General features: G+C 38.7%; 1 protein-coding gene across 17 annotated transcripts in view; it reads left to right on the forward strand.

Annotated features, from left to right (window-relative positions):
* LOC107709192 (SH3GL interacting endocytic adaptor 1) overlaps window positions 1-22,204 on the forward strand; it is a 96,675-nt gene that overhangs the window by 29,366 nt on the left and 45,105 nt on the right. For all 17 annotated transcript variants that reach the window (XM_016513610.1, XM_016513609.1, XM_016513617.1 and 14 more), the window contains one exon: window positions 21,148-21,211. In XM_016513610.1, the coding sequence (XP_016369096.1) occupies window positions 21,148-21,211 (64 nt within the window). The remainder of the gene's footprint in view (window positions 1-21,147; window positions 21,212-22,204) is intronic.

Genomic DNA, 22,204 nt, shown 5'->3' on the forward strand with positions numbered 1-22,204 from the left:
TAATTATCGTTATCGAATTATCGCCCAGCCCTACCTCAGAAGGTCAAATTAAATATTATGTGAGATGCTTTAATTTCTTTTTATTATGTGAGGATTGCAATATTGAGGACTGAAATATGAGTCTAAATGCAGTTTGTTCATTTTTTTGGACATAAACGTCTAATAAACATATAAAAATGAAATATCCGCTTGTCAAGTTGTGATGTTTCCTGGTCCAAGCCTCTTTCAATTAATAATATTATCTCAACAGCCATTTATGAGCATTATTTTATTATGACTTTTTTAAGCTCTTAAAAACTCACCTTGTACACTACAGTCTCAGGCTCGTGGCGTCCCAGACACCAACATTTTAATGATTCAAAAGATGAATCACTGTCTGAGGTTTCAGTATGGAGAAAAATTGTATCATCATGATAATTCGGTAGTATTACAGCACACCATGAGTGTATGTTAACACCGTTTTTGTTTGCTTTAGGCATCTGACCCAGAAACAGTGACACGTGAAGTCAGACTTAACAAGATTTATGAACTAAATAAATAAATTGAATTAAAAGACCAAACATATTTCCCATAAATTGCAGAATTTAAATTAAATGGTAATTTGTAAAAAAATAAAATAAATTACAATATGTAGCAAGATCATTTCTAATCACACTGTAGAGACAGGGTTTAGGGGTCGACCGATCATCGGCCTGGATGATTATGGGCACCAATATTAAAATTTTTTATGGTTATCGGTATCAGTCATTTTCAAAACCAATTTTTCAAAAAAAACATTTAAAAGCATGTAAAGAAAGTTTTTGACAGAGTTATTCTTAATTTTGACATTAATTTAATCATTAATTTTTACACCATATCGGTTCAAAATATTGGTTATCTGTGTACTTGATCTATAGTTATTAGTTTTGGCATCGGCCCTGAAAAACACATATCGGTCGACCCCTAATAGGGTTGTTTATAAAATTACACTTTTGCTAATTAAAATTAGTTCTTGACACATTACTTGAATGTTAATTCAACAGATTATTGTGAATTATGCACTGTTTTTATGAATTTAGGTGTTGGATACAGTTGAGAAGCTCAAACGTTTGGACAGGCAAAGATCACCATTAAAAAGGGATACAGATATGTTTAAAATTAGTTACTTCTCATGAAAGGTTAATTTTATGTTAAATAATTGTATAACCAGATTTTTTTTATCTAGATGTAGCCAAATTGGTGGCAATTAATTTGATGTAGAGGCCATTCCATGTGTAAATGTGCTTCAAATGAGTTAAATACTGACAATGGCTGTGGATCCCATGCTGCTCTGTGCCTGTCCCAGAGATGAGTCATCCTGATTAGGTTTCATTACCTCCCTGCTCTAGACAATAGAGGCTCCATTGATTTTTATCATCAGCAGAGTGGATCAGGAAAGAGAACGGGACAGGAGAACGAATCAGCAGAATCTGAGCAGAAGGCATTGTGCAGCTGCCTTGAAATGTGTGTTGAAACTGGAGTTTGTGCGAGCCTCTCAGAAAACAGTATTAGAGACTGAAAAACCTAAGTCATCCAAACACTGTGGGAAGCAAAGCAGAATGTTCTGATATTGCTGAGTGCTGCTAAATTCATGTAATACAATTCTTAGCATTATTCTCTCACGAATTGTAAGATGTGTTAAACTAGTGATACAGTTTAGATCACCACACATTATATGCCAGTAGGCTTTAGTAATGTCACTGCTAGTTGGTTGCCAGTGGTACAGCATTTGATTGGCCAGAAATCAGAGTAATGTATACCTTAAAATAGTACATTTCTGTCAATGTTTAGGAGTACGTTTGTGTATAGTATAGGTAACCTGAAAGCTAACACTCACAGGCTAAAAGTCAAAACCATGTAAAAAAAATTACTAATATCGAAAGATATGTATGATTTTGTTACTGTTAAGCTTAGGTTTTGTCTATATTACATGTGTTTCTACAATTCTAATGGCAAGAATGTGCAAAACTAAGTTTGCTTTTGTGCTGAGGACATGAAGAGCATCAGCTGGTGAGGCCTGAAGGCTAAATCAGCCCTTTGAGAAACCGCACTGCTGCTCTCTCCTGTCTTTTACCATCATGTGAAATGTATGCTGATGTTTCATCGTCAGTAAGTCTTGCAGAAGGATTGCATTTCTACTTTATTTTTGTGACCAGTGGTTTTTTTTATTATGTAATTTTTTTTCTGAGTAGGATTGGAGCTGTAAACAATACAAACACATAAAATATGTGTTTAAAATATACTGCCTTTTATTGATCCCACTCCTTTAATCTGGGCAAGGTGCGACACCTTTGTTTATACCCCTTTAACACTCCTCATTTAAAATATTGATTGCAAGCAAACTGACAAAGGCCCAGTATAGTAATAGTAGATTTTCAATTTGCTGCAGCTGTTGTTGTTGTTATAAAGATGTTTAGAGATTTTTTTGCCTGTAAAAAATTGCCTGTACTATCTCTCTGTGGGTGGTGGAGGAAAAGAGCAATCTGGGTCCGCATGGACCAAACCCATCACAAACATAGTCGCTGCCGCATTCAAATCCAGATGAAGGGAACTTCCATGTGCAAAGTCAAGATTAAAGATAGAGGTTAATGTAAGAAACCCACGGACACTCCTTAAAAAGCCACTTTCATGGAGAAAGTCATGAGGGGAAAAAGAGAACAGTGCTTACAGATAGAAAACTATAGGAGAAAGTTTGTTTTTTTCTGTTTAGAACCAGTTCCTGGGGTAGGAAAAAGTTTTTATGTCAGACAAATTGGACTTGGTCCCATGTTACAGACCATGTCCAAACACTGCAAGGAGTTGACCCAGAATTTTCTGTGATATCACAGTTATAGGCATTATAGAAAAGTAGTTGTTTAGTTATGTAAAACATGAAGTGGAAATTCACCCTATTTTCTAAATGCATTTAATTATGGAAGCCCATTTCTAAGATTACATCTCACAATTCTGAGTTTATAGAATTGCGAGAAGAAAAGTTAAAACTGTGAGATTCAAACTCATAATTTTGAGATAAAATGTTGCTCAGAATAAAATTGGCCTTTTTTATTGCCATTTTCCAAAGTAATTGTGTTACACTTGTTCTTGTATAATGTCAACAACCTGTGATAGGATTATACAGTACAAAACTGGATTAGCAAATAAAAAAATTAACTGTAAATGATACTGGGATTTTTTGAGCTTTTTGGTGTTGCATTGAGGCCGAAGCAGCTGATCTTTTAATGTTCAGTGTGTGTGAGCTTCCCTGTGCTGTGACTCTCTCTCCATCTGCTTCTGTGTCTCATGACGCTCCATCTGCTTCTCAACAAAGAATCTTCATTCACTGCCAGTACTGAATCAATTCAATGTGAAGATTGTTTTTAATAAACAGGATTTCCATGTAGCAGAGCTGACGCAGTGAATCTTAAATGGTGTTTGGCTGAAGACGAAGCCTGTGGTCTGGAGGATCAAGTAATCCAAGTGTGGTTTTGATAGACAACTGTTAAGGGAGCTACATTAAATCTGTAGCTCATCAAGTTATAAGCTAATCAGAATTTGAAGTAGTTTCTTTGCTGGTCAAGCTACATAGTTAGCTACACAGCAAAATGCTAACAAAATGAAGCTAACTACCCTGACGTGAGTTTTAAAAAGTTAAAAATAACAATGTAGTGTTAAACAATGCTACATTGTTACATGTTGGAGAAAGTAGCTTTGCACTGAAAAGGCTCAACTATTTTCAAAAACACTGAGCTACACTACAAACTGCTAAAAAAAGATAACTGCAACAAAGCTAAAAAAAATACAAGTACTACTAAATAATATAGTTTAATTGGTAGCATTGCTACTTTTAGTTGTTCTCTAACACTGTGACTTACTACTTTTTCTCAGTTATCACATGCTACAGTTTTTTACGATTGATTGCTATCAGCATTCATTGCGCTCAGACACCTGGACAAAGCCACTTGGTTGGTTGGTTGTTTCGCTGGCAGGCAGCTCAAGGACTTGGCACATGTCACATACATTGGCACGAGAGCTGTACTTCCCATCTTTAGTCTTACACAGAGTGCCCAGACCTCCACCAGATCTGGTGTGATTTAACATAATTGCTCCAGAGCACTGCAGTGTCTTTGTACCACTTGTAATTTACAGAGTTAAATGGTAATTGAAAATAATGTATAAATAATTATTTTACTTTACTTTACTTTATTTTACTACAAGCTATTTGTGAAATATCAGCTAACAATTCCTAAATTCTTGTCATTCTTGTCGCATTTAATTTTATTAGCTCTTAGGCTGATTATACACGGGGCAACTTTTTTTGAGCAATGTTGCTTGGGCACTTTCACATTGAGAATGGATAACAAATGTCTATCTGGATAATGTTGCCCGGCAACATTGCTCAAAAAGTTGCCCCGTGTATCATCAGCTTTAGGAGTATTGTTGCTAAAATTTTCAACCTATGCATATGACTTTGGAGATCATATAGTGGTCATCGCAGCTTATTTTTACTCTTATTTTTGGGACAGTTGCCTGTACTGGAGCAGGCTGCTCAGGGGAATAATGGAGATAACGCAAGGCTAGGTCCTGCAACTAGCAGTAACCAGCCCTGAGCGTAAGCTACGGTGTCACAGTACCATTGCAATTCCTCTTCCTAAAAATATAGCTGTATACTATTTAGACTTGTGCCGGTATTCGGTAATGCGATATATCACGGTAATGAATATGCACGATATTGTTATAGTGGGCACTTCTAAATACCGTGAATAATTATATATTACAAATTATTCCGAATTTTGTACTATTAGGTAGTCTAATATGAATTCACAGTTGATCTTAAGTCCATTTTTGTTAAGTGCCATTTTTTTCTAGAAGGCAAGTAAACCTGACCTCTATGGATGCTGTGCAGGAATATATGAAATAAGGCAGATAGGCGTTAAACGTCAGTGTATATATCTTGGTAGAATTTAAGACAACCGTATTTTTTTCCACCAACCACCCGTTGAAGGATATCATGAAAGCTTGTTAGTAGACAGGATGTTATGTAAACATTGGCACTGTTAACATGAATTAAATTTAACAGCTATTTTCTCTGTAAGAGTATAATTAATGTCACAAGCCTTTTTTTAAATTTATCTAATCACTGCTTTAGCAATGCCATTAATCCATTATATTACAAGATAAATGTACAAGTGAGATGTCATGATCCTCTTTTGTAGGAACACATCTTGTGTTTGCCATTCGTTTAGTAAACACTCAGTTATTCTGCGTGACTGTTGGTGTATTTCCATAACAATGGAAAAACGGCCTCCACCATCCTTTTTACCAAATGAGTTAGCCAGGTTTAAGTGTTTGTTAGTCATAGTGCGTCCATGCAACGTGACTGGGCACTGTGCTTGACTGCAAGTGAAGGAACCCAGCTAAAACATTATCATTACAGCATCTCAGTAAACCTCTTCATAAAACAGCCAAAGCAAAGTGAAGAGGTTTTCAGATAGCGTGAGATCTGAAATGTTGAGCGCTTCCTTGGCCTTCTCCAGGGAACTCTCAGCCTCGTTTGCCCCATACTTCTGCTTTGTTTTATTTGTTAAGATGTTGTAATTATAAAATTGTCATTTTAAAATTATGTTTAAATTAGCCTGCACTGTGTATTAGTTATGAAATGACTAAGTATGTGGTTGCATGAGTGACACCGGCTGAAGGACACATTCAGTTTGCTGAATCATTGGCATGTGTAAATGAATGGGAATTTTTAGTGATTGTTTTATAGTTATATTCAGAGATTTATTTATTTATTTTTTATTAAACAGTTCAAAAGTTTGGGCTCAGTACATTTTTTTTATTTTATTCAGCAAAGATGTGTTAAATTCATAAAAAGTGATAGTAAAGACTATTACATTGTATATAAAAATATTCTGTTTCAAATTAATGCTGTTGTTTTTAAATGTTCTATTCATTAAAGGATCCTGAAAATATGTATCACAAAAATGGTTTCTACAAAAATATTAAAGAGCACTGTTTACATCATTAATAATAAGAAATGTTTCTTGAGAGCCAAATCTGCATGAATGATTTCTGAAGTGACACTAAAAACTGAAAATTTAACTTTGCCATCATCACAGGATTAAATCACATTTTATAATATATTAAAATAGAAACCCTTTATTGATAATTTGAAATAAACAGTTATAAAAATAGTTGTACGTTTTATAAATAGTAACAATATTAACATTTTTACTGTATTTTTGATCAAATAAATGCAGCCTTGGTGAGCATAAGAGACTTTTTCAAAAAATAAATAAATAAAAACCTGACCCCAAACAAAGCAGAAGTATAATATACTGTAATATGTAATATCCACAACATTTTAATTTAATATATAGGTATTAGTATAGTAAATTCAAAGAGATACTAGAAATAACAAGGCCATTAACACAATCTCAAATGCAGCGTTTGAGAAAATAATTGTCATGCCAAAGATTAATATAGCTCATGATACTTGTTTTGATAAATGTTTTGTTAGGAGAAGTTATAAGAGTTTTATCAACCTTTCATGAACAGTTAGTTTAGATAACAACAGAAATGAACACAGTCCCATCCATCATGTATGTATGTTTGTTAGTGGAAAAATGCATAATGCATGTTATGGCAGTGAGTCTAGAGGCAGACTTGGCAACCCCATTTACTCCATGTTCAACAGCTTAATAGGGAGAGCCGCTGGGTAATAGTTTTCTCTGTGCTGGCAAAGTACGAGTTGCTATGAGCTATTAGTAATATCAGGCAACAAAATATTTAGCTTTCTTCCAGTACTTTATGCTTTCAGATATTTTTGTTGAAGTAATCAAAAGGTGTTGAACCAATTGCAAACAAAACATGCCTTGATGAGCAAAATGTTCTAGCTGATCAGGCTATAAATTTAGCCATCTGTCTTCAGACTTGTTAATGAATTTTCTCAGATTAAGATTAGCACTCTGTGATGTAGGAGATCACGTTGGGGTCATTGTAGCTGTGCGGATCATTACAGAGAGAGTTTAAGATTATTGCTTGCGCTCTCTGATCTCTTCTGTCAGTGTGATGGCTCAACTCTCTCCAGATGAACTGATTGTTAAGCATTAATCCCTGTCTAAGTCAATCTGCCATGCTACCTCTGGCAGTGATATATTCGAATTAAACCACCGGACAGATTTATCTTCGTTTCTCCTGTTTTTTTTCCTCATTACCCCCTGCTGAATACCAATAGGAACTGGACCTTGCCTCATTTAATTGCCTTCTTCTGAAGTTGCAGATGGTTTATGAGTTATGTTTATGATGTTTGTGATAGGTGCTGTGATAATACAACCATTTGGAGACTGCTGTAGACATTTTAATGAGGGGAAAGATATTTCGGAGTCTTTCTGCCCTTGACCCTTTGATGATATATCGGTGGTTTCACTGTTCTATAATAGGAAATATCATTCAAATTCATTCATTTCACAGTGTCATTTATTGTATGAACCCTTTTCACAGACTGCGATGATGCATTTCCATAGTTATTAACATTGTAGATCTAGCAAACATGTTTATATTATCATTTTTTAATGTAATGTACATTTATAAGACTATTCTTTGTGTTATATTACCTTAGCATTGAATTTTTAGAAAACTAGTTAAAGGTGCTATGTGAGTGTTTCTAATAATACAGTTAAAGGAGTGAAGACAAATTTGAAATCTTTCTCTTTTCTGCCTACCATAATCATGTTTTTTTTATATCATAATCAAGTCATAATCAAGCCTCTTTTGAGAAGTCATAGAATCATAGATTTTATTTTTTGCTCTTAGATCAAATGAAAATGTAAAAATTATGTTTTATAAATTATATTTTCTAAATTGTAGTTTCATTTACCAGAAGTTTGCTTAACTATGATGACTTGTCCTTCTGAGAACGCTGGAAATGTAAAAAAGGGTTTGTTGCATTTCTACTGTTAAATGCAAAATTAGTTATTTAGTAGAATGTCCAGTCTGCTCTGTTCTGTAGAATTAAAGTGAACATTTTAAGTTTTCATATGACATCAAAAGACTTGAAATATAACACACAAGTCATATGTTCTAGTCATATTTTATGATGCTTTTTTGGGGGGCTTTTGTGGTTTTATTATAGAGAGGAGCATGAACATTCTGCTAAATGTCTCCATTTTGTTCTACAGAAGGACATTCAGGTTTGGAATGACATGAGGGTAAATAAATGATGACAGAATTTTCATGTTGGGTGATTTTCTCATTGTCACAACTGAATCATGTGCCTTTAGTATAATCTTTCTGGTTTTTCCAAAATGCCTTTTTTTTTCCAAAACAGACTTTGTCTGATCGTTTACTTTGTCTTTGTCTTAGTGATGAGCACAGGCCGTTCTTCTCCTGACCCAGTTTCCCCTGTGGTGGACGTTTTTCCTCTGGGTGGGAGGGGAGTTGGGATTTCAAGCTGAGTGTGTCTTTTGAGTATGTGCAGTCATTTATCTGCTTCTGTGTGGATGAGAGTTTGTGAGTGTGTCTTTTGAGTACATGGCGTACGGTGAAGCCACCTGGACCCAATGAAGGGAATAGGCTATTAGGTTCACATTTTGTGCTCAAAGCTAGTGGACATTTTAGGTGAAATGACAGAATAGACGATAAGAGCCCTTGGCTTTCTGTTAATTTGTGCAATTTTACAGTATGTCTAGTGCAATTTTCTGGAGTGGAATTGAAGTACATTGTATATTGGTGCTTAAAATGAGTTTTTTACCTTGTATCTGTATTTTTTATTATTCTGGTGTGATAAATTATGTTAATACAAGTCTATAGACAAATACTTAAGCTGTACAGTACATGCAAACACCCGACTGTTTATTTCAGTTCAGCTGTTATGGAGCTCTCTCTGAGAAGCTCAATGGTCCATTTGTTAATGAATAAGCACTCTCACTTATTAAAAAGTAGTATTGTAATACTATGTTATTTTGTACTGTTGATGTACCATGATAATGCTATGTATTTATGATCATGTTATGAAATGACATGACATGAAATGTCCATTTGCATCATGGCCATGATGAACACCCTCCCACCACCCTCATCCAAATGTATGCTGAATGCTTATTACTTTTCTTCTGTTTTATTTGTTCCTATTTGCCGCTCTATTTCATATAGAGGATGCTGATTTGCTTTGTGAGACCCCAGCTGGCTTTGAAGCTTGACTAAATTATTCTGGTACATTGTTTTGCTGTTTGCTGAGTTAATGTTGTTGTAGCGTCTGGACCAATCAGACACACCATTTTTCAGATGATTTAACAAATCAATTATTCATTAGATTAACAAACATTCACAGACCCCTCACCCAATAAACATACTGGGTGCCAAGATGTCTGTGAACGAGGCCCAGGACACTGGCTACCATGGCAACCACGACACCTTTGCTAGACCAGATACATTTACGACCTAATGGAATGTGAGTAGGGAAAATCACTGCATGTTCCATAGGAAGAGGCACAATGCACAGTAGAAATGGACTTTTCTACTAATTAATTCATAGGAAAACCTTTCTTTGAATTTTCCCTTAACCAGGAAATTAACGTTCTTAGAATTGACAGACAGTTGACCCTGAGAGGTCAAGTAAATATCTACAGCGGATCTAAATATTTATAATTAATTATAACTAGTTATGATTAATTATTCATATTTCCCCATGAGCTGATTCGCTACAGTTGTTGTTGAATCAGTCGTCAGTTGTTAATTGTTATATGGTGATTGCTGATTGTCATCATTATTGAGCTCTGCGTGTGTCTATGTAAAACTACTGCACAATATTTTTGCTTTGCAGGATGTTCTCTTCTTCAGAGGCACAGATTGTCGAGTTCACTTCATACTATACAGTGTATATACATACACAGAATTATTATTATTATTATTATTATGAATGTTGACTACAAGTTTTGCTGCTTAATATTTTTGTAGAAACCGTGGTACATTTTTTCCAGGATTCTTTGAGGAAAAATAAAGAAAGAACAGCATTTATTTAAAATATTTTGTAACATTATACATGTCTTAACTGAAACTTTCAAGTAAATTAATGCATCCTGAATCAGTGTTAATTTCTATATTCTGTCTTACCCCTAACTTCTGAATAGTAGTGTATCAGGGATTCCACAAAAATATTAAGCATCCAAAACTGTTTTCAACATTGATAATAATAAGAAATGTTTCTTGGGCACTAAATCAGCATATTAGAATGATTTCTGAAGGATCACATCACATGACACTGAAGACTAGAGTAATGGCTGCTGAAAATTCAGCTTTGTCATCACAGAAATAAATTACATTTTAACATTTATTAAAATAGAAAACGTACTCGGTTACTTTCATAACCTCGTTTCCCTGAGATACGGGAACGAGTACTGCGTCGCTAGACGCTTATGGGGAAAATCCTTTTTCTCCGAAGACTGAAGACTTATTCAATCACGCAGTGTAACTGCACGGCCATTGGTTCGTGCAGTGATTATAAAATGAACCAATGGCTCGGCAGCAGTGCTGCACGAGCCTATGGTGGTGAAGCCTGCCAGAGCCCGCCAGAATGGGCGGGGCCATCTGTCTATATAAGCTGCCATTTCACCATAGAATCTCAGGTAAATTTGACTGAAGCGACGACACCGAGTCGTACAGCGTCATGGCATGGCAATGACTCGTTGCCGTATCTCAGGGAACCGAGGTTATGAAAGTAACCGAGTACGTTCCCTATCGATACTTCACTCGTACTGCGTCGCTAGACGCTTATGGGGAACCAATACAATCCGCTGTGCCATGAAAGAGGAACGACTGATATGAACTGGCCTTGAGCAAAAAAGGTAAGAGGGACTCAATTATGTGCAGGGTGAGCCCTGCAGGAGGCAAGAGCCTTCAGATAATCGTTCCAACGGTCGTATGTACAGTCTCAGCACTAGTAATAGGGCCAAGAGCGTTCCTGAAGAATCAGGCAGTGCCTGAGACTCAGACCGCCTTAGACAGGCGTGTGCCACTTTAAGCAGATAAAATCTGGACCTGCAAGGCCGGAACATCCAAGTTATAGAACCTGGCAAAGGTGGACAGCGAGGCCCAGCCGGCCGCCGCACAGATGTCTGCTATGGACACACCACTAGACCACGGCCAGGAAAAGGCCACGCCTTGAGTGGAATGGGTTCTCACTCCTATGGGACTCTGAAGGCCCAGGGAGGAGTAAGCTAGTGTGATAGCGTCAACTAACCATCGAGAGATCCTCTGCTTTGTGACCGGGGACCCTTTGGTGAGGCCGCCAAAGCATACGAAGAGTTGTTCCGACTGCCTGAAGGGGGCGGAACGCTTGATGTAACTTCTCAATGCCCTAACTGGGCAGAGAAGGTTAAACTCCTGGTCCTCCTCAGAAGGAGGAAGCGCAGAGAGAGTAATAACCTGGGCTCTAAACGGCATGTAGAGCACTTTAGGGACATACCCATGTCTTGGCTTTAGGACGACTTTGGAGTCGTTAGGCCCAAACTCAAGAAAGACAGGGCTTATCGAGAGAGCCTGCAAGTCACCTACTCGCTTAACCAATGCTAGCGCCAGCAGCAGAGCGGTTTTCAGCGACAGTGTTTTTAAGCTCACAGACTGAAGTGGCTCAAAGGGGGAGCCTTTGAGGGCTCTCAGGACCGTGGGCAGATCCCATGTAGGGACCGTGAGGGGCCGGGGTGGATGGAGCCTCCTGGACCCCCTCAGGAAACGGACAACAAGGTTGTTCCGGCCCATCAACTGTCCGGCTATAGGAGCGTGAGAAGCTGCTATAGCTGCCACATAGACTTTGAGTGTGGAAGGGGAGCGGCCCTTATCCAACAGCTCTTGTAAGTAGGACAGTATCACCGATATGTCACATGTTATTGGGTCCTCGCCGTGGGTTTCTCACCAGGCGGAGAAAATCGACCACTTAAGGGCGTAGAGTCGTCTCGTAGACGGGGCTCTAGCCTGTGAGATAGTATTCAGGACGCTCTCTGGGAGATCTACTGATTCCCGTGGGGATTGGGCCACGGAGCTGCTGTCAGCAGCTGAGACAGCTCTGAGATCCAGAGATGGTTCTTCCAGAGCTGGGCCACCAGAAGCACTCTGTGCATGTGCTCCCTGACTCGCCTGATTACCTGGGGGATCAGGGCGATCGGGGGAAAAGCATACAGGAGGAGGTTGGGCCATTCGTGGGCCAACATATCCTCGTTCTTCGAAAAATAAGTTTGGCAGTGAGAGTTGTCTTTTGAGGCAAAGAGGTCGACCTCTGCCTTGCCAAAGATCTCCCAGATTTTCTGAACCGCCTGTGGGTGGAGCATCCACTCCTCTGAGGAGACGTTGCTCCGAGGATAGCATGTCTGATCCTTGGTTCAGTACGCCGGGTACATGAGCTGCCCTCAATGAACGCAGGTTGAGATGTGCCCATTCCAAGAGGCGTTTTACCATCTCGAAAAGGCAGAGCGGGGCCACCAGAAGCACTCTGTGCCTGTGCTCCCTGACTCGCCTGATTACCTGGAGGATCAGGGTGATCGGTGGAAAAGCATACCGGAGGAGGTTGGGCCAATCGTGGACCAACGCGTCCTTGTTCTTCGAAAAATAAGTTTGGCAGTGAGAGTTGTCTTTTGAGGCGAAGAGAACCTCTGCCTTGCCAAAGTTCTCCCAGATTTTCTGATCCGTCAGTGGGTGGAGCATCCACTCCTCTGAGGAGATGTTGCTCCGAGATAGCATGTCTGCTCCTTGGTTCAGTACGCCGGGCACATGAGCTGCCCTCAATGAACGCAGGTTGAGATGTGCCCATTCCAAGAGGTGTTTTACCATCTTGAAAAGGCGTTTTGAGGTGAGCCTTCCTTGGCGATTTATATATGACACCACCGTCATGCTGTCTGATCTGACTAGCACGTGGTGTCCCTTCAGGACTGGCAAGAAGGTCTGAAGAGCTCGGCATACTGCCGTCAGTTCGAGGCAGTTGATGTGTAGCTGGCCTTCCGTGTTCGTTCAGGAGCCGAAGGTTGGTCTGCCGTCGCACAGAGCTCCCCAACCTGTGTTGGATGCGTCTGTCGAGACAACTTTCCTTCTGTAAACCAATCCCATAGTCACGTCCTGCTTGAACCACTGTAGGTCCTCCAGGGGGCCAGAGCCGTCACGCAGGCCTGGTCCACCCTGATGCGGATGCGTCCATGATGCCACGCATGGGGCGGAATTAGAGTTTTCAACCAGTACTGAAGGGGTCTCATTCTGAGCAGGCCCAACTGAAGCACCGGTGCTGCAGAGGCCATGAGGCCCAGCATCTTTTGAAACGTTTTGAGAGGGTAGGAGGCTCCAATTCTGAAGGAAGCCGCGAGCTGCTGTATAGCCAGTGCACAGTCTGGTGCGACTATCGCCCTCATGTGGACTGAGTCGAAAACTGCCCCAGGAACAAAGTTTGCTGGCTGGGGGACAGAGAGCTCTTGGCAAAATTGATCCTGAGTCCCAGGCGCTCTAAGTGGCTGAGGAGGAGGGACCTGTGGGCTATTAGCTCAGCCTCCGACTGTGCTAAAACGAGCCAGTCGTCGAAGTAATTCAGGATACGGATTCCCATCTATCTCAGAGGAGAGAGGGCCATGCACTTCGTAAAAGGTGGGGAGCCAGAGACAGCCCGAAAGGCAGGACCGTGTATTGATAAGCCACTCTGTCGAAGGCGAATCTTAAGAATCGTCTGTGATGGGGGGCTTTCTGGATGTGAAAGTAAGCAACTTTCAGATCCAGCGAAAAGAACCAGTCTCCTGGTCGGATTTGCGAGAGGATCTGCTTCAGTGTAGTCATTCTGAACGGCCGTTTCATGAGGGCACGGTTCAGGCGTCTGAGATCGAGGATGGGCCGCAGGCCGCCATCCTTTTTGGGGACGAGGAAGTAACGGCTGTAGAAGCCTGACTCGCTCTGAGCTGGTGGAACTGTTTCTACGGCTCCTTTTGCCAGTAAATTCTTTACCTCGGCTTGCAGAACATGAGCGTTCCTGCTGTGCACTGAGGTGGAGACCACGCCGTTGAACCTCGGGGGTCTTCGAGCATATTGAAGTGAATAACCTCGTTCTATAATCCCCAGAACCCAATGAGACACTCCGGGGATGATCCGCCAGGCCTCGGCCCGTGTGACAAAGGGGTTGGATTAATTTGGGTGGTGAGTCGCCGTGCGGGGACTCGACACTCATGATGACTGGAAGAGGAAATTTGCTCTCTTTTTGAAAATATTTGTTTTTTGTTTTTCTCGCTATCACAGCGGCTATGTGTGAGGGCGCTTTTAGAACAGGCCCATGATTCACAACAATTTCTGGAACAAACATACTGCCACTGGCACCCAGAACTGAAAGGAGTGCTTGAGGGCACGACCGAGGGCGTTTCGGGGTGATCCGGCGCTTGCGAGACCTTGCCCGCTCCTCTTCCTTTCCAGTGGATCAGGACGATGCCGGGGGCACAAGGTCCAAGTTCAGCTTGGGCTTGGGGCCTTGGAGCTTTGGAAAGGGATAGCGTCTGGCCAAGCGGGAGCACTGTCGGGGCTCAGGTTTTTGAGCAGGCTGCTGCGCTGGAGCAGGCTTGGGGCGACTGGTGGCCGTTGCAGAGCTGGAGCGTTTTGGCAAGAAGTGTCGCATGGCCTGGGACGACTTCTGAGCAGCGGCGAATCGCTCTGCAAACCCCTCGACGGCAGGTCCAAACAGCCCCGTGGGGGAGACTGGGGAGTCAAGGAAGGGAACCTTGTCAGCCTCCTTAATCTCGGTGAGGTTTAGCCATAAGTGGCGCTCCAGCACCACTAGATTCAAGTATTATTCAAGTTTAATTTACTGCAACAAAGACAACCCTAGATACTTATTCTCCACTATCGATAGGCTACTTAACCCCTCAACTGAAATATCATCAGAACTTCTCACAAGTGCAAAGTGCAAAGAGTTTGCAGAATTTTTTAATGACAAAATTACTTCCATAAGACAAAACATTGCCAGCACTTGCCCTCCTTGTATGGTCTCCAACTCCCCAGCTAGTCCTTTGCAACGTAATCTGTCCTCCTTCTCAGCTGTCAGCCCCAGTACACTTACACAGGTCATATCACATATGAATTCCTCTACCTGCGCTCTAGACCCATTACCCACTAAATTTCTCAAAACTGTTGTGAATTGCTTATTACCCGACATCCTGAATATCATTAATCAGTCCCTACAGCAATGAGTTTTTCCATAAATTCTTAAAACTGCAGTTGTTAGGCCCCTGCTGAAGAAAAGTAATCTTGATTCTTCTGTGCTCAGTAACTACAGACCAATCTCTAATCTACCTTTTCTTGGTAAAATAATTGAAAAAATAGTATCCATACAGCTCAATAACTATCTCAATGCCAATTTACTTAATGAGACTTTTCAGTCTGGCTTCGGGGCAAACCACAGCACAGAAACAGCTTTGATTAGGGTCTTAAATGATCTGCAAGTTATTCGGGACTTAGGAAACTTGGCAATCCTTGTTCTTTTAGATCTGAGTGCTGCTTCTGACACAGTTGATCATGAGATTCTTCTCGACCTACTTCAGACCTGGGTCGGTCTATCAGGTCATGTCTTACTTACTGTGTAACACTGGGTACCTACACCTCCAGACGTTGCGCCATTTCTTGTGGTGTTCCTCAAGGCTCGATTTTGGGTCCTCTATTATTTAACCTATACATGTTTCCTTTAGCTGGTGTAATTAACCAGTACAATATTTCATTTCACCAGTATGCAGATGACACGCAACACTATCTTTCACTTGCACCAGATGCCCATAATTCAATTTCCACACTACTTGACTGCATAACGAGCATAAAATTGTGGATGTCCCAGAACTTTTTACAGCTAAACAAAGATAAGACCGAGATTGCTTGTTATCGGTAATGACGTGCGGAGAAGATCTATTGCTCCACATCTTGACTCTCTATCACTAAAAGTCAGTAATCAAGCCAAGAACTTAGGAATTATGTTTGATAGCGACCTCAGATTTAAAAAAACATATTAACATTGTTAATAAAACAGCATATTATCACCTCAGAAACATCTCCAAAGTACATGACATTCTCTCCCCTTCTGACAGTGAGAAACTTGTTCATGCATTTGTTACGTCTAGACTTGACTACTGCAACAGTGTTTTTGCTGGGTTACCAAAGAGCTCTATTAAACACTTACAAAGAATTCAGAATGTAGCTGCACGAATGCTAACTCGCTCTAAAATTAGAAATCACATTACTCCAACACTCAGATCCCTTCTCTGGCTGCCTGTATTATTCAGAATTGAATTCAAGATCCTCTTATTAGTTTTTAAATGTCTTCATGGAACTGCCCCTATATGCCTTTCTAATTTGTTAAATAAATATACTCCAGCAAGATCGCGCCGAACATCAAACAGTAATTTGTTGGTTGTGCCTAAGACTTGGCTTAAAATTGGGGAGTCAGCCTTTAGTTATTTCGGTCCCAAGCTATGGAACTCTCTTCCTGACAACCCACGAGCCATCGACTCATTGTGCACTTTTAAAAAGTATCTCAAAACACATTTGTTCACTAGGGCCTTTCCTTGACTCATTTTATTATTGTATTTTATTATTTTATTTCTATTATGTGATTACATTTTTTTATGTTTGTTATTGTGTATTGTAAATTTTCTATCCTGTAAAGCACTTTGTAAACTCTGTTTTAAAAGGTGCTATATAAATAAAGCTTTGCTTACTTACTGTATTGCATACTACTCTATTGTATTATATACTATATTGAATGCTTTTACATGATGTCATCTGTACTTGGTAACATGGACAGAAGTTCTTTGTGATGGAATATTGGAATTTACAGTCATGTTTGTTGGATAAGAAACTCCAGGAAGCTCTTGAAAAACGTTCTTGGCTATAATAGCCAAAAGAAGAACACTAATCTTTTTGAAACAGGAGTTGGACTGATATCACAGATGATTGCCAGCTCTGTGGCACCTACAGTCTCGCCAGCATTTTCTCTGACGATTAATCTTTATTGCTTTTAACCACTATGGTTTTTCTCTGTAGTCTCTAAAGCCATAAATACTGTCTATCTTTATTTTCACATATCGTCTTCTCTTTTCCTGTTTGCCTAAGTGGTGTCCCTGGACAGTTAGCGCTGTCATTTTCTTTGGCCTTCACTCCATGAGTTAACTACTGGTAATCACGTTAACACTTCTGTCATGATGCTGACATACGGAGACTATTATTTACATAGCCATTAATTAGTGTTATGCTGTGTTTAAAAATCCCTCTTGTCAAAAAATGGACTTAAACCATCTCATGGGGGTTAGCTTCTATGGAAAGTGTGACCACGCTGGGGTTTGTGTGTTTGCAGAGACTGTAATCTGCTTTAGCAGCTTGTTCAGATGCATCCCAAACTGTACTGATATACTGTAGTTGCTTTTGTGTTTGCCAGTATGTGGATTTAGGTGAAATTGTGATATGTCAGGGTTCAGATTTAAATCCTAAAAGTGCTCAATCCATATGAACCAAAGATGACGCAGCAGTGCTTTTTAAAAGCTACTCTTTTGACTTGCACTTTAACAACAAATTACAAAAAACTAGTATGTTTTGCGAAGTACAATGTTACAAGAAGCTGCTAAGCATTTAGTGACATATTTCAAAGTATCATGTTGCTATCATTTGATGCCACCATTGTATTATGGTACCTCTACAGTTCTCTTTTGTAAGGGTGGGATCTGTTTGCATCAAATTTAGACCCTTTTATGGGCCTGGAAATCTTGCATCCAGGCTGAAGAGCCTTGCATTACCACCTGTTGTATACTGAATTACATCTCTTAAGTATATTGTTCATAGCAAAACAGTTATTTTCTGCCTAAAATAGTGTAAACAAACTAACCACTAATTACGTAAAATCTTAATTGCATCAAACTTGTTTCAAGAGCTCTTTGAATATAAACATATTATTAATCTATCCACCCTGAAAGGCAAAACTGCTAGATTGCTTCTGTAGCATTATAAAGACCAATAATAGTCCACTTAATGCAATCATAACGCTAAATGCAAAAAAAAGATCTAAGCCTGATTCATATCAGAATTGTTCTGCAAGGGACAAATTGTTTAAAACAGAGTTGACACCTACCATTAATTTTCAGGTATACAAGAAGATACAAACAGTATAAAGAGAATGTCCTTAGCTGATAACTTTTTTATTTTGGGTAGTATTTCTATTGAGTGGACCCTTGAGCAAAGACATAAATATATATTTTTGAATTCTTTAAATGATAGTTTATAAATGCTGAGATATAATGATAAATATTTTATGTATATTTAAATTATTATGTTTAGATATTAAATTAAATGGTAACACTTTAGTATTGGGACCAATTCCCACTATTAACTAGTTGCTTATTAGCATGCCTATTAATAAAATAATAGCTGTTTATTAGTACTTATAAATCACATATTCTGCATGACTATATTCTACATCCCTAATCCTACCCAATACCTAAACTTAACAACTACCTTACTAACTATTAATAAGCAGCAAATTAATAGTTTATTGAGGCAAAAGTTCTAGTTAATGGTTTGCTAATAGTGAGAATTGGACCATAAAATAAAGTGTGACCAAATAAAAATTAATATAATAATTTATAATGCAATTTCTTTTTATTCTAGCAACAAATCTTTAGGAGAATTATTTATTGAAATTACAAACACAAGACACAAACATAATAGTGGATAGCAGTTGTGGCACAATTAAAAGGAGTCTTGCCCAAATGAATAAAAGGCCTGTCTCAAAAGCTCATTCAACAGTCATGTGTTCAAAAGCCCTGGATCCAGTCCATTTTCAAGTCCTGCCTTGACCTGTTTTATTCCCTTTACAGAGCAGATCTGCAAATAAAGCTGTCAGCTTCTGTTTTCACATCAACACTTTTACCTCTGGAGATCTGCATATATAAATTTAGTATATTTTGTAAATTTCATTACATGCACAGCCCCAAATTAGAATGGCTAGTTTCCTGTTGTTAAATTTTGTCTCTTTTCCCTTTTTCCACTTCGTCCTCGCTACTGTGAACTTTATTTATAATTGCTCCTTCTTAGTTATATTATTGATTGACATGTTTTTTAATTAGACAAAACAATGTCTGCTTGGAAGAAATGTGTCAAGAACAGTGGAACATGTAAGGCAAAGAAAAAGTAGACGCATTAAGGCAATGTCTGGGAATTTTCTCTAATGGCTGGCTCTGAGAAATAGACTCTCTCTCTTCTCGCTCTCAGCCAGACAGCAGCGCTTGAGCCTGTGGATGTGTTAGGAAATATTTAGTAAAGATCAATAATGCCATCCGCCATGTTGGAGCTCCCTGTCGCTGCAGAGGCTTGACTGGATCGATGCCTGACTCAGAGCCCCGTAGGCCTCATAGCTGCACAATCATGTCCTCATATCCAAATAACTATATGGGTATTTACTGTAAATTGAGTTTTGAGGATGTTTTGACTATTTAAATTATATGGGGACCATGATTAATTTTACTCCAGTGTAGGGGTGTGCGATATCACGATTTTTGATCATGGACGATTAAAATGCCTCCACAATCTGCTTTTATAGAAATATCATAGTATTCTATCAGTTGCAGTTCTGATGCCTCCGTCTCAATATACTGTACAACACGATATACAGTGCATTCACATCAAATGTTAACTCACGGGACACTGCACTTGTTCGCAATCACAAAATTAAATTATTTGCATGTGCATTAAAGCCTTGGCGGTTAAACATTTAATTCGCACATTGTTCTATGCTTTTTCTGAGCGTGTACACCTGAAATATGCGCACACTAAAAAGCCTGTCAAACAGCAGCTGATTACTGGACTAAGTTATCTTTCACGTTTGATTGCGCTAATACTGTCAAAAACACACAAGGTTTAGATTTAAGCACAGCTGGTTATGACTAAAGTGAAAGTAAAGAGTTGAGAGGAAGAGGAAGTTGCCTGTATATCATATGCGTATATGATGTGTGCAGGTCTTAAAGTGACAGCAGACGAATAGTACTAAATATGCTGCCGCCTAAAGGGAGTGTTCACCCAAAAATTACAATTCTGTCATTATTCACTCACTCTGATGTTGTCCCAAACCTGTATTCATTTTCTTTTCTTGTGCTGAACACAAAAGAAGATATTTTGAAGAATGTGGGTAACCAAACAGTTGCTGGTCCCCGTTGACTTTGATAGTAGGAAAAAAATACTATGGAAGTCAATGGGAACCAGCAACTATTTGGTTACCCAAATTCTTTAAAATTACTTTTATGTTCAACAGAATAAAGAAACTCATTGAGGTTTTAAACAACTTGAGAGTGAGTAAATGATGACAAAATGTTAATTTTTAGGTGACCTATCCCTTTAATGTTAACAAAACACAAAGAGGGAAATCACTCACTGCTCTTGACTGTAGAACTTTAATACAGTTGCTTTAATAGGAATCTGTGTATAATTTATGCAGTGAAGTGTAGCCTATGTAGTGTTTTATTTTTATATTTGTTCATTCAATTTCTTGAATGCTACCGCTAAATACACCTACTATACCTGAAAAATAAAGCAATATTTTTGTTTTATTTGTATATCATGTGTATTTGTAATGTGCATTTTTGTTCTTAACAGATAAAATAATGACAAAGATTTTTATCTTCACCCACTTTGGCCTAAATGTCTGCCATTCTTTTTATTTTAGATTTTGTTACCTTGTAAGGCTTTGTTTTTAAAATAAAAAATGTTTTTTGGCTGTACTGCTCAGACAACTTGCAAAATAGTAAATCCAACATAAAAGAATCATGATAAAATCATGAATCGTGATTTCTATCTATCTATCTATCTATCTATCTATCTGTCTGTCTGTCTGTCTGTCTGTCTGTCTTTTTTGATGAATGTGTTTAATGCAAATGCTTTCTTGTCTGATGTTGGTGATGCTGAAATCAATTTTGTATCAGCAGTCAGCAGTGTGATTCAATAACGGATTCAGTTCATTCTTTGATCTGAAATGTCAAAGGACTTTGGACATGAGCCGTTTCAACATTCTCTCTTTACAAACATCCACCCACTTACATTCTGTCTGTGAGGCTGAACTGTGTGTTTTTGAGCCATATCAGATCAGACAACTAACAATATCTCCCCACACCACAGGATTGAAAAAACGCACCAGGAAGGCCTTCGGGATACGGAAGAAAGAAAAGGACACTGACTCTACGTAAGTTTCACTAATTTATATACCAGAATTCAAAACCTATAAAGCTTGCTGTATGAATTTGATATGAAAATTTCTAATGATCAAAACCTTGCTGAAAACCCTGTTTTACACAGTCTTATGCCTTCTGATGTCTGATTGGTAGTTTATACTTTTTAGCAAGTAAAATCGTCCCCCTTCAGGTAATAGTAATTGTGTATTTTTGCCTTATTTCTTACCGATTTTTATAAAGCAAAAGAAGTAAGAATAACTTATATATTGTTAGGGATATTTAAAGAAGAACACCTAGGTTTACTTGATTATCAATACATCTTTTTTTGTCCTCCACAATAAAAATACAGATATTTTAAATATAATCTTTCTAAGACCTATAATTTGGAGATATAGAGTAACAACTGATATGTATATGCAATTTATGCCAGTATTATTATTATAGATTTAATTGACATTATAAGTTGTAAGAATTATAGCTTACTTTATGGCCATATAAATATCAGTAACTGCACTAAATGACATATTTTGCTTAATGTGGGCCTCTGAATAAAATTTTGTCTAAAGGTTCAATAAACTTTTCCATTCCAAAAAATTTGATTTGTTTGACTATTGTCTCATATGTCAGACCTTACAGGATTAATGCACTTATTATAATAGTAGTGCTTCCTAAGGCAGGCTGATGGTCTATCTGTCTGTCTGTCTGTCTGTCTGTCTGTCTTTTTTGATGAATGTGTTTAATGCAAATGCTTTCTTGTCTGATGTTGGTGATGCTGAAATCAATTTTGTATCAGCAGTCAGCAGTGTGATTCAATAACGGATTCAGTTCATTCTTTGATCTGAAATGTCAAAGGACTTTGGACATGAGCCGTTTCAACATTCTCTCTTTACAAACATCCACCCACTTACATTCTGTCTGTGAGGCTGAACTGTGTGTTTTTGAGCCATATCAGATCAGACAACTAACAATATCTCCCCACACCACAGGATTGAAAAAACGCACCA

Source organism: Sinocyclocheilus rhinocerous, unplaced genomic scaffold (genome assembly GCF_001515625.1).
Source record: "Sinocyclocheilus rhinocerous isolate Xijiao unplaced genomic scaffold, SAMN03320098_v1.1 scaffold55, whole genome shotgun sequence".
Lineage (NCBI taxonomy): Eukaryota > Metazoa > Chordata > Actinopteri > Cypriniformes > Cyprinidae > Sinocyclocheilus > Sinocyclocheilus rhinocerous.